At 34.4% G+C, this 13,700-nt stretch overlaps 2 protein-coding genes across 2 annotated transcripts; both read right to left on the bottom strand.

Moving 5' to 3' along the window:
• Window positions 1-3,298: 3,298 nt before the first annotated feature.
• LOC106348831 (pentatricopeptide repeat-containing protein At3g14330-like) lies at window positions 3,299-6,029 on the bottom strand. Its single transcript, XM_013788649.3, has one exon. It carries the CDS (start codon window positions 5,671-5,673, stop codon window positions 3,709-3,711), a length of 1,965 nt encoding a protein of 654 aa, XP_013644103.2. The 5' UTR covers window positions 5,674-6,029; the 3' UTR covers window positions 3,299-3,708.
• Window positions 6,030-6,141: 112 nt separating this feature from the next.
• LOC106348837 (protein STRUBBELIG-RECEPTOR FAMILY 7) lies at window positions 6,142-10,589 on the bottom strand. The gene is made up of 16 exons (XM_013788656.3): window positions 10,309-10,589; window positions 9,821-9,956; window positions 9,672-9,743; window positions 9,521-9,586; window positions 9,365-9,436; window positions 9,217-9,285; window positions 9,066-9,137; window positions 8,926-8,991; window positions 8,795-8,857; window positions 8,386-8,723; window positions 8,011-8,303; window positions 7,649-7,923; window positions 7,432-7,564; window positions 6,848-6,981; window positions 6,614-6,770; window positions 6,142-6,536 (listed from the first exon to the last, which is right to left on the bottom strand). The coding sequence occupies exons 1-16, from the start codon at window positions 10,403-10,405 to the stop codon at window positions 6,405-6,407; spliced, it is 2,175 nt and encodes a 724-aa protein (XP_013644110.1). The 5' UTR covers window positions 10,406-10,589; the 3' UTR covers window positions 6,142-6,404.
• Window positions 10,590-13,700: the final 3,111 nt, after the last annotated feature.

The following is a 13,700-nucleotide window of genomic DNA, read 5'->3' as shown; positions in this document are numbered from 1 at the left end:
TAAAATATGTAACAGTTTCAACGATGCCACTTATATCACTTATTTACACGTATTTCATGTATCATATTATTTTTTTAAAATGTATCATATTGTTTCCAGTTCATATAATCACAACTCGCAGACTTTTTAATTTCCCTGCAACGGTCTTAAAAGACTCAGACGCAAGTTCAATGACCACATGCCTCTGGCTCGTCTGAAGGAAATCCCCCTTCCTAAGCATCTTCTTTCCTTATTTATGTTCTTCTCTTTGCCAAGGTGACAATTATGTAGGTCTACTTTTGTAAAACATCAACATTCGTTCCTTTATGATATATTCACAGTTGTAGCATGATAAGTTTCATGGGCTTCCAACTTAAAACCAATTGGCAATTAGTGGATTGGTCAAATCTCTTATATATTACTCAAGTCTCTTTTATATTTTCGATGTGGAATCTTCTCTCCAATACCCTCCTTCGAGATAATGGTGCGTATAACCATTAATCTCGCAGAATCCATCATACCCCCTCCGAAATCATGCTTTATTTTTTAGCGATCTCGGTGGAACTGAGCCTTCTATGGGCCATCAGCTAATGGGATGATCGGGCCATTGTCCGGATCGGATTAATGGATCAGTGTATTGGGTCCGCTCTGATACCATGTTAGATTCGGGTTTATTCATGGGCTTTCAACTTAAAACCAATTGGCAATTAGTGGATTGGCTCAAGTCTTTTATATATTACTCAAGTCCCTTTTATATTTTCGATGTAGGATCTTCTCTCCAATATAGCAAAAAAAATATTTCGTAGGTGAGAATATTAGTTATGTGCACTGTAATCTAGTTACATGACCATATTTCATCGGTAAATGATTAATTTAATATGCTTTTGGTAAGGGATAATACTTAATAGACCGCAGAACGTAAGGTAAGAACTTTTGTAGGGGAAAGAGTATTCAACTACGAAAGCTACCTCGGCCATAATAGTATAAAATGCTACTCTTATTAGTTTTAAAGTTTGTTGACTCGTTAAGGAAAAGCAGGTATCTTTGTAAATTACAATAATCACGTACAGTCTTTCTTTGTTTTTCTTTCTCTCGGTAACTTTTCATTCTCTTTTTAAGTAAAAGAATGTTATGTTAAAATAATGTAAATTCTTATTTACTATTAAACATTTCACTATCTTTTTCCTTCGTTCAACAATTTATAATCATTATAATAGAAAAAGAAAGAAGAATAACTAATAGTGTGGGTTATGATAAAAAGAAACAATCAACTTGCGTACTCCTTTTCCGGCAACCATTTACAGGGCATCCGATGTAGGTCAAACTTTTATGATAAATGTGTCTAAGTTTCCTTTTTTTTTTAAAGCGACAGCCCAAGTTGTATTTTCGATTGCTTTGTATAAGAAAATATAATACTATCTGGATTAATTATCAAACAAGAATAACATACGTAATTATCATAATTAATATTCCCTCTATTTCATAATAAGTTTTATTCTAACAATTTTTTTGTTACACAAAAATATCACTTTAGAATTTCAATACAAATTATACTTACTTTCAGTTAAAAAATAATTGCAAATATTGATTTTATAAATAATTTATTTATTTTTAATATTATTGATTAAATATATGTAATTAATATTAATTTAAATACATTTCAATCACTTTTTATCTGTGCGAAAAATGTCAAAAGTGCTACGTTTTTTTTTAAATGGAGGGAGTATGTATATTGCATGTGCAACTATTATACAGCCAACCATATCGAGTCAGTAAATTATTCTTTTGTAAGGTCACATTGGTTGGTAGATTTTGTCTGCGTACACGTTTTGCATGTGTTCCTGGGCGTACAAACAGTTTGTCATGTTAAATTGTTGTCAGTAAGGAGCGTTGGGAGATGTAAACTCTTCATAGTTCAGTACATAAAATCATTCATAGCGACATTGATAGCATATGCAGTTTCACATTTGGACTTGGAAACGATTGACTATTGACTAATAACAAACTATAGTCAATATTCAATAATTTTTGCAAGATATAAATAACACTTATACACTTATGCCTTCGGTTCTTTTTTGGTAATATCAAGGATTCACGGTAGCTTTAGCTTTATTCATGGGAAGCATCCTGACAAGTGACAAGTGATGAGCTGCTACTAGCAAAAACTGGCCTGGATTTTCGATATCCAATATTGTAGAATCGTACATTTGTTCAATCCTAATTAATTGATCCAATCAAAAGGAACCAAACAACTTATCATTTAAATATTTTGGATTTGAAAAGAAAAAAAAACTGATCCCATATTTATTTCAAAACTAAGATTATATTTTTCACTAAAATCTGAACCTTGGCTGGAATCGAATCCCAACCATGTGTGATAGATTCAAATTTATTTTAGATATAATTAATTACAAACAAGAAAAAAAAACAAAAGACAGGGAAACCAATCCAAAGCATTAGAAAAACCCTTTGACATCTTGTTTTTTTCTTACTTGGTGAATCTAGCAGATAACTCTCAATTTGTTTCATCGAGATGTCTACCACATCAGCCCTCAAATCCGATGTAGTAAGTAAAAAATTGTTTAACAAATGAAAATTACGACGGGGATGAGTCGGATTGTCGCGCTGATAACACACATAATACGGAAGCACAACCACAAGAACCATGAAGAGGAGACATTCTTGATCTTCGTTCTTTTCAAAAATATTTTATAAGATGATGACTAATCTCTCAAAAACACTAAAGAAAATCTTCTTTTATCTCTTCAAAGTTCACGTCTTCTCACTTGGAACATACTTAAACGGAGTTATACAAAGGTTTATATTAAAATAATTTTACTAAGGGTATTGGTCCTATTGGATTAGTGATTTGGATTTATTTGGATACATAAAAGTCTTAGTAATATTTGTAAATTAAAGATCCAAAGTGATTTATTAGTTTTTGCCTTCCATTTTTTTTTTTATCAAATACCGTCATTTGAAATGGTACCATAATCATCGAAATTATTCAATTTTTTGTACATATTTAAAAAAATCTCTAGATGATGACAAAAAAATTCTCTAGATTTTAAATATTTTTATGAACAACTAATCCAATAATCTAAAATTTGAATAATTTTAGCACATGTTTGATGCAATAAGATAGGATTTCAAAATATTCTACAAAATCATTAATATAATAAAGAGAAGTCAAGTAATGAAAAAAACTAACTTCTACCAAATCATTGATGCATTATGATCCACCATACAAATTTTCTGTTATTTTCTTTAGATATAAATAATTTTTTTTATATATCCACAATAATCACGATTTAAAAAAAAGTCAAAAAAAAATATATTTAACTGGAATAACCAAAATTATAGTAAAAAGCAAGAAATTTCCTAATTTGAAATTGCAAAGCGCGCTTACAAAAAACTCAAGCATGACTTGGCTTCACCTCATGTGACCATCTTCCTTCGTTACCTTTCTTGGTGAACACTCAACAACTTTCTCCAGTCTTTGATTGCCTCACTTGTTTCTCTTCATTATATGTTTTCTTTTTCTTTGACCCAAAAATATTATTCATACCAGCGTCGACAATGTCCATACCGAACAAGAATGCTTGTGTTTCCATTAACATATGTACTAAATTAGTTACATCGCTTCGGCTATGATCAATCTACCTCTCAAACAATGATGCTTCAGCAAATGACTCTTAGGGCACCAAGCTCAAGCACTTTTTTTCATGATCACCAGTAGTCTTTACATGAGCAGACACCGTCAGCGAAATGGTGGAACCGTTTTGTATCTCTAAGAACAATAACTCTCCCCGTTACTTGTGACACAATCTTCATCCATTTATGGCAATCTCCACATACTCTCAGATTCTTAGTAACCCTAATCGGAACCCCTTCACCAGTATGAATAAGAGAATAACTTGTAGCAAGTCTCTCACTATGTCCACAAACCCAATTCACCTTGGTAGCTTCATCAACATCACGAAGCTCCACGCTTGTATCAGGAGCATAACCTAATCTTTCCATAGCTTCTTGTAATTCTAACCATAGTTTCTTATACTCATCCGAGCTACGAAACTCGTGTCCACCACCCGCAACAAAGATTTGTATCTTGTCTTTAACCTGAACCCAACTGCAACCAGCTTCCTTTTTGATCCCTCTCTGTTTCATCACCTCTCGGATCTTATCCACATCGTCCCACATCTTTGCATCGGCGTATAGGTTTGAAACCATAACGTAGTTCCCTGGATTGTGAGGCTCAAGAACAAACAGCTCCTTTGCTGCAATCTCTCCTACCCTAACATTCCCATGGAGCCTGCAAGAGTTGAGAAGCGATCCCCAAACGGACCCACTTGGCTTAAAGGGCATTCTTTCTATCACCTTGACTGCTTCTTGGATCCTACCCGCTCGTCCCAAGATGTCTACCAAACAAGCGTAATGCTCCAAGGCTGGTGAAACTCTGAACTCTCCTTTCATACGCTCAAACAAACTTAGACCATACTCTGTCAACCCTGTATCACTACACCCAGATAACAAAGCAACAAAGGTAATCCCATCTGGCGCAACACCTGACTCTATCATCGTATCAAAGAGTTTAATCTCTTCTTGAATACTCCCATTGATCGCGTAAGAGTTTAACATAATGTTCCATGAAGTCAGATCCTTATTTAACATCCCATCAAAGATCCTCCTAGCGTACACAACCTCACCACACTTCCCATACATATCCATCAACGAGTTAAGCAAAGGAACATCAGGTCTCTCACTAGACTTCACAACCTGCGCATGAATCTCCTTCCCTGTAAGAAGAGCAGCCACACGCGAACAAGCTGGCAACACCGTCGTCAGCGTCGCCCAACTAAACCCAATCCTCTCTTCCTGCATCTTCCTAAACAGACTAAACATCTCATGAACCCGAACCTTCTTACTAAGCACCGAAACAAGCGAGTTCCAAGTAACAATATTCCTCTCAGACATTCCATCGAACACCTTGCGCGCATCTTCCAAACATCCCCTCTCCATGTAAAGCCTCAACAGCGCATTCTCCACCACCTGATCAACCTTCCTCCTCCGTTTCACGATCTGGGCATGCACCCCTCTCCCAAAGCGAAGATCTTTAACCTCGACACACGCTTTCAACGCCGCGGAGATCGAGAAATCCCCGGGCGGCGTCACGAAGCTACACAGCATGTCCACGTACGCGGCGAGAGCTTCCCTCGGCGACCCGTTTCTTGAAAAGGCGATCGCCATCGCCGCCCAGACTTCCTCGGTGAGAAAGGTCGAGTCTTTGGCCTCGTGGAAGAGTTTGCGAGCGAGGTCTAGCCGGCGGCAGACGGAGAAGAGGGTGATGAGTTTGGTTACTAGCTTGGGGTCGCGGCGGAGTTTAGGGTTGTTGAGGATTAAAGAGTGGATCTTTTGGCCGTGGTGGAGGGATTTAGCGGAGATGCACGCGTGGAGAGCGTCTGTGTAAGGCTCGGGGCTGGAGAGTGAGGATAGAGTGACGATGGCTTCGTCGAGGTTGGCGGATTTAGAGAGGACAGTGTAAGTTGAGTGTTGTCTGAATGGAGTTCGTAAGAAATGGATGAGACTCTGAGACCTTAGCGGGGAAAGATAACCTTGTAGAGTGGCAACATCGGCAGCTTTGGAAGAGAGACAGTTTGTGTCGTGATTTTTCAAGAACGTGCCTAGAGGAGGCATTGGAGATTCATTCAGGACAGGAGTGAGAAGAAGGAGAGACTCGAACCAGGTTACGAATACAATATCTATACGGAACAGTTACAGTAGCAGCGGACAAGTTTCTTTCCTGTGTGTGTGTCCGTCGAGTAGACACGGTGGAGAGGAAGAAGCTGATGGATAAGCCTACACAGTATGGCAAGTTCGTTTTGTGGGCTTAATGGGCCATTAATATTTGGGCTTTCTCGGATGAAGCGTGTTATTATTATATTATATATGTGTGCATTACTATTGTCGACTGCGTGTCACGTGCTGCCTCATGTGTTGTACCTCTTTTCTGCAACTGTGAATGTAGTAGTGCTATTTGCTGATGTTACACAACAATCTCTGTTCTGTTACGACCGTTTCTAGGGTTGCAACATAAGTAAAATTCGACTTATTAACATGAAGATTATTCAGAAACAAAAAAAAAGGATAGCGTTCGCTTGGAACTCACAAAAGGAATGGTTTTGTTCATGTTGATGGAATCTAAAAAAGGCTACATATTACAAGGGACCATGGGATTATACAATGCGTAAAGGTTGTTGATGTTGTTATTCTCTCAGTTTTATGAAGAACACACAAAAAAAAAACTTTTGTTTAGTTAATTTTCTCTGCCTCTGTCACTTTGTTCTCCTCCCTCACAGAATCAGAGCAGACCAGAGGGAAAAAAGAGCCAAGCTTTTTGTTTGTTTTTGGTTTCTCAGGTAAATAATTTACATGTAATCATTAGCCCCAGAGCTACCAGACCCGACTCCGACTGTCCTCTTGCTCATGTTAGCTCTCTGCACCAACACAACCAACGCCTGCACCACTTCAGACATAGGTGGTCTAAACTCTGGCTCCGGCTGTTACAAAATCACAAAACACCATTGAGATGTCATTCTTTATATGTGCAGCACACAATGATAACCATATGCATTACCTGAACGCAAAGTGCGATAACATCTGCAAACCGTGATAGAGATTTGACAGGGTAAAGCCCTTTGAGAGCTGGATCAACCATTTTCCCCAATGCATCAATGTCATGAAGCTGAGGTGTTGCCCATCTCACCAATGACTGTTCAGATCTTGACCTTGTGCTGTAACCAAAGAGACTTATTAACACATTTCACTCTTAGGAAAATGAATTAGTACAAAAGGATATATATATCAGTACCTGTCGAATGGTTTTCTTCCGGTTAAAAGCTCAAGCATCACTACTCCAAAACTGTACACATCGCTCTTCAGAGAGTATTGGCCTGACATTGAAACTTCTGGTGCGCCGTATCCTTCATCGTTTTGGTTCAGTAGCTGCACAATGTATCAGAATAATAAGTAATGGAGAAACAGGAGATAGTGTTAGGCATTCAGGTTTCGGTTCGGGTTGGGTTTCTATTTTTTTATAAAAGCCGAAGTGGAACCGCATTAGAAATGGTTCGGGTTTGGTTTGGTTTAAAGCCAAAAAACCGAAAAACACCAAAACCCGAGTTAAACCTAGAAAACCCAAAAAATATTTGGGTATAATTCAGGTTTTTAGATTTTTTTATTTATAAATTATAGATAAAAGAACTAGAATTAGTATTTTTTATTATATTTCGAATATTCGGACATCTGTTTGGTTCTCAATTCAGTTCCGGTTTGATTTCAATTTTTGGTGTTTAGAAAAATAGTAACTGTTCAAGTTTTTGTAAATTTCAGTCCAGTTTTAGTTTGGATTTTTGGGTTACGGATAATATGCTAGCTGGAGACTTCTGTATATACCTCATTCGCAGTAGGGAGGAAGCTAGCGAGACCAGCGTCTGAGAGGTGAGGATTCAGCTCTGAGTCAAGTAAAATATTCGCTGATTTGATGTTCTTGTGTACTATAGACGGTGAACAAACTTCATGCAAGTACCTGCCGCAACAACAACACTTTCCATCAGACTCTCTTGCCATGTAATGCGCAAAACAATGTGATTTAATCTGTTTAAAGACTTACTCCAATGCACGTGCAGTGCCAAGAGCAATCTTCACACGAGGGTTCCATATCAACGGCTTACTCTCCTCTTCCGAAAGATGCAAGAAGTCATGCAACGACCCGTTTCTATAAAACTCGTAGATCACCAAGTGCTGTCCATGTTCAGAACAGTAACCATCAAGCCTTGTCACATTCTCATGATCCAAACACGCAATTTTCGATACTATCTCCGTAAAATCATCAGCCGCCGTGTCAGTGGGAAGCGCAGACGAGTCTATCTTCTTCACAGCAAGTACCTATTATTAGATGATCAAAAACAAACAATATCTCAGTATCATTACAAAAATTGTAAAAGGATTAGTAATAAGAGTTTTTTTAATAACCTTTCCATCATCAAACTGAGCTCTGTACACTCTTCCAAAAGTCCCTTCACCGAGAAGGTTATCAACGCTGAAACTATTGGTAGCTATTTGAAGATCTGCAACCGTATAGGCCTTCACATTTGAAGGAAGGACAACAGCAGGTTTCTTTGCAACAACGATTGGCTTTCTAGGCGTTGAATCATCTTCATCAAAAGACTTGTGTCTCTCAGCTGGTGGAGGGCGTAGATTCATCGACAATGAAGTGTCTAGTTTCTTCGTCTCAACTAATGGTGGATTCTGTATAGCTTTACTCTCTGCAAACCACATGAATACATAGTAAGGAAACTCATAAGAACACTTAATATATATATATATATATATGTACATTATTATTACCTTGATGAAGGTCGTTTGAAGCGAGTGTGAAGGGTGGAGGTTGGTTAATGTTATCAGTCCTTTCAATGTCTGTGGAGGATGTCTTCTTTGATCTTGTTTTCTTGATCAAGAAGAAAGCTACCACTGCTGTTACAACTAACAATGAGATGACTATTCCTGCTATTCCACCAGCTCCAATCCCTGATTTGTTGGAATCATTACTGCTACTACTGCTGGAATCACCATTGTTACTGCTGGATCCACCTTTACCGGATTTAGGAGTTGGTGATCTATGGATGGGAGGTGTGCCAGGAGGTGGTGGAGGTGCAGGCCCGGAACTGAGTGGATTGCCATCTTTTCTGTTTCCAAAATTAGTGAGATAAAGAAAAAAAAGTTTCAAGAAAATGGAAGAAACTAGTCAAGAACTTACTGCAAGTTAATGCCTTTCAAAGAATCAGGGATCCAGCCTGTGAACTGATTGTTTGCAATGTTCCTGAGGGGAGCAACAACATTCAAAATGATGGGTTTCTAAAAAAACGGATTAGAGATTAAGTTACTCACAAATTTTCGAGAGGAAGGGTGGCTAAGACATCAATGGTGCCTGAGAACTGATTGTTCTGAAGATAACTGTGGAAGTTCATTCAATTAGTACTAAGTGGTTCACTTTAAGTAAGTTCTTACAACACATGGAGACTACTTACATTGACTTTGCACTTGTAAGAGAGCTCATTGAGTTTGGAAGAGAGCCTGTGAGAGTATTAGAAGAAAGGTCCCTGGAAACACACATGGATTCGTTCATTAACTAATCAAATCACTTAACTAGTTTAACTCAGTCAAAGAAGAGGATCTTACAAGATAGAGAGAGAGGTGAGTTTGGTGAAGTCAATAGACAGCTGCTTAAGCTGGTTGTGAGCAAGATTGCTGAGGAAAACCAATGTTGGAGCTTTAAACAACCAAACTTCTCCAAGATAATGTCTGAAGATTAAATAATTGAACTTACAGGTACTTGAGAGGTGTCATTTGAGAAACAGAATACGGAGCAGATCCAGTGAACTGGTTACTAGCAAGATTCCTAACACACATTAAGAAACTTTATCAGCTTAAAACACGCACAAAGAAACTTGTCAAACACACAGAGAGAATCATTTAAACATACAATCTCTCCAGATTTGGAGGAAGCTGATACGGCAAGTCCCCTCCAAGGTTATTGTTGCTTAAGTCACTGCAGGTTTCACCAAACACAGTCCATAAGCTATGCCATTAATACAAACTTTGGAGCTTTGTAATAAAAGAAGATGAAGTCTTACAACTCAGTAACGGAAGTTAATTTATCAAGCGCGGAGCCTAGTGATCCAGAGAGGCCAAGACCTGATAACTTTCTGCAAGTAGATAAAAAAAAGAAACAAATGTATTCAGCATAGATTAACACAGTGATATACTATTAAATAATGATTACATTTGAGTAACTCTTGAGTCAGAGCATGTTACGCCTTTCCAGTTTTGTCCACAAGGATCACCTCCTGATGATGATGTCCACTGTGACAGCTGTCCTGGAGAGTTCATGGCGCTGAACATGTAGTTTAACGCCGAAGCTGCACATATAGAGAAACCATGAGGGAACTATTCAAATCATCTTGTTTCTTTTGTCGGTTCCGTGAAGTTAGATCCAATATTAGAGACTTAAAGTTTCAGGTCTAATTGAAGAAATGCTTTATGACAAGAAAGGAAACAAAATAGAAAGTTGGGTGGATAAAGGAGAAAAAGATTCGAGATTTGAGGTTTGGTAAGAACCCGTTTTGAAGAAAAGAACATAAACTTTATTTGAGTATTGGTAATGGAAAAAAAACCCAGAAACATAGATACAATTTACACAAACGAAGGATTAAAAAACCCATTGAAAGATCGAGACTTTTGAAGGAGAAGACAGAGAAGAAGGAAACTCACTGTCAGATGCATCAGTGGCTGCAAGGATGAAACTTGGCTTCAACCCAACAATGCAGAGCATAAACAGAGCCAAACCCACCCGGTGATTCTCACTCATCTTCTTCTTCTTCCTCCTCCTTCCTCTCTCTCTCTCTCTAGAACCAGATGAGACAGAATAAAAACTTGAATTTGTAGGTTTTCAGACTTTTGTGTTCTGAGATGTTTATTATTAATAGATTATTATTATTGTTAAGCTTTAGATTTTATACTGTTGTTTCAGCCAGAAGACGAAGCTATCGAGTAAAGCTGGCAAGTAAGAATCCAAGAGCCATTGGAATAGCCTTCGTAGCATTTTCTTTTCTTTTTGTTTTTTATCCCCTATATATTATTTGAGAAGTATTACAACATTTTTTTTGTAGTCATGTGTCATCACTAGAATGATTTTTTGAATTCTTAAAGAAATAGGTTGGTCCATCTAAATATATAATAAACTTTTTATTAAACTAACCATAAATACATTATTAATGTGCTTAATTATTTCCTTAAATAAAATTACGAAATTTTCTAATGTGGCTAAAGTATATATGATAATTAATGATTTTGAATAATAAAGATTTGATAAAAATAAGGGTGTCTTATATTATATTTGTTTAATTTTAAACTATTAAAATAAATTAAAAAACCATAGTAACCATATAATAAAAATTAAAAAATTTCTTTGTATGTTATATTTTGAATTTTTAAAAGCGATTATAATTACTAAAATTGTTAAAAATTTCACATTCAAATTTTGTGATCCATAGTTTACAATTTTTGTTATGAATTGATACAAATAATTAAAAAAATCATATAAGTTGAAATTCTCATTTAATAAGTATTAAAAGTAAAAGATATATATATATATATATATATATCATTTTAAATTAAATTATATGACCATATAAAAATATATAAATATTTTAATTTTGAAATTTACTGTGAATAATTTGTTTTTGATAAAAAAAATTGAAAAATATTGACAACTTAATTTTTAAAAATATTATAAATCACTTAAACTATTAATCTCACACTGAATATTTGTTATCAGTAATTTAATTTTTTTTGCTATAACACATACAAATGATAAAAAAAAATATGAGCAAAAATTAACATTTAATAAATATTAAAATATATTATATATGTTACTATCATTTAAATTTAATTATATACCATATCAAATAGAAAAAATATTTTTTGGATTAATCAAATTTATTTATATGTTCTCACCAATTTAATTATATAAGTAATAGTTACCGTTATTTTAATTATTCAATATATAATTTTTATTTTCATAATATGTTAGAAACATATAATGAATAAAAAATTATATATATAATATTCATTTCGCGCAAAGTGCGGATCTTAACCTAGTTTTACTAGTAATACACTTATCAGTAGTTTAGATTTTTTATTAGAACATTTGATCATGGTTATGTTCTGACGCATTGTCATTTTTGGGTTTTTATGCAGTTGTCTCATATTCTCACAAATAAAGGAAAATAAAAATAAAAATAATAACTAGAAGTAGTTTTCATAAGGCCTACGCGCTTTTAAAATTTGTATTTTCTTGTATTTTAATTTATTTTCTAGCTTGTAACATTTCTTCCTGCGAGTAAAACGAAGCTTTCATATATGTATAGATTTACTTTGAAGATTGGTTATGATTGGTCTTTCCATCATTGCTTTGAAGAATTAGTTACTTTCCCTTCACATGATCACATCTAAGTGGGGATTTTAAAAAACGAAACTGAGTAAAATGTGAAAGAGGTAATTCATGTGGGTGAATATGAGTTAAATCATGCATTAATGCCGCAATTATAGGTATACACTGTGTTAAATAAACTCATCTTAAACAAATTCACGAGGTTCTTGTAGCATATATGAACTTTTTTAAAATATAATTATAATGATTAAGATTAACATCCAAAAACGTCATTCATATTATTTGTATATATGCCAATCATTTTTAGTAAATTTTAAAATTGTTGTCATACAAAAAGTAACATCAGAGGATAATCAATAATTTAGTTTAGATTATCCCAATAAAACTGAAATAATAATCTGGTATAAAAACGTGTCAATCGGTCACTCTACGTGGTTTACCTCTCACCCCCTTAGTAATGTCTTCGTTGAAGTCTTCTTCGCGTATAACGTTCGTTTTCTTGATTTTACTTCGCTCTTTGTAAATTACATATTTGACCGGCCAACAATATACGTGTTTGTGGTATTAGTTTTTAAATACACCACGAGACAAATATACATAACACATCCCTTATATATTAAAAAAGAAGCATTGTAATAAATGCATTCACATTATAATAGACACGTGGCAGCTTCGCAATGATTTGATAATAAATATGCTAACGCGTTTACACTATAGTCATAAATGTGTTCACACTATATACTTTGTGATTTTTTTAATATAAAACTCACATACATAGTTCCAATAAAACTCTGGATTTTTCGGTTCGAATAAAAATAGATAACGAATCAAAAGCCAAACTATATATATATATATTATTTTTATTGTTTACAGATAAAATTGAGCAAAATATTCATAAATTTTGATTCGATTTGTTATCCGTTTTGATTTGAACCAAAAAATCTTGATATTTGAAACTTTACGAAACAAATCAAATACTAAAATACAATATCCAAAAAAGAAGCAAATCACTAATACCAATATTTTTAGGAACATATATCTAATTCGATATGTTATATGCATATATATACATATATGAAAAGAATTATATATATTATACTTTATATCAGTTTTACAATATAAATTTATTATATTAGGTACTAAAATTAAAAGGTTATATAATGTTTTATTTTTGTAATAAAATGTTATTATTAAATTATTTTTAAAATTTTATTTTATTTACGAATCAAATCGGATATTCTTTAAAATTCTAAAACATTTCGGATATCGGAGTCACCGAATATTTAGGTGGCTAAAGATCGAATTGACAAGAATGCTTCCAAATATCCAGATACTTGATATGTGTCCACCCCTATTTACGAATATAATTTTATTTTCTTTTGATGAAAAAATGACTAATGTCAAGGTCTTTTTTATTTTAAATAAATTTTAATTTTATCTTTCATGTATTATTCTGAACAAAAATGTCATTTAATATTAATTAACAATATCTTTATATATTTTTTAACTATTTTTATATACTTTTTACATAAACATACATGTGCACCTTGATGTGAGCATCTTATAACTAAGTATTCACCACAGCTGAAGTATCTAATTTTTTTGAAAGTTGAAATATTTTTTCTTAATGTTTCTTTTACTACCGACCAAATTGTAGTAAAATGATTTGTCTTAATAATTTTCTTTTCTTTTTCTTAAACTATTATCTGTT

This window comes from Brassica napus, chromosome A1, assembly GCF_020379485.1.
Source record: "Brassica napus cultivar Da-Ae chromosome A1, Da-Ae, whole genome shotgun sequence".
Taxonomy (NCBI): Eukaryota; Viridiplantae; Streptophyta; class Magnoliopsida; order Brassicales; family Brassicaceae; genus Brassica; species Brassica napus.
This window is presented reverse-complemented; position numbering and strand designations above follow the sequence as displayed.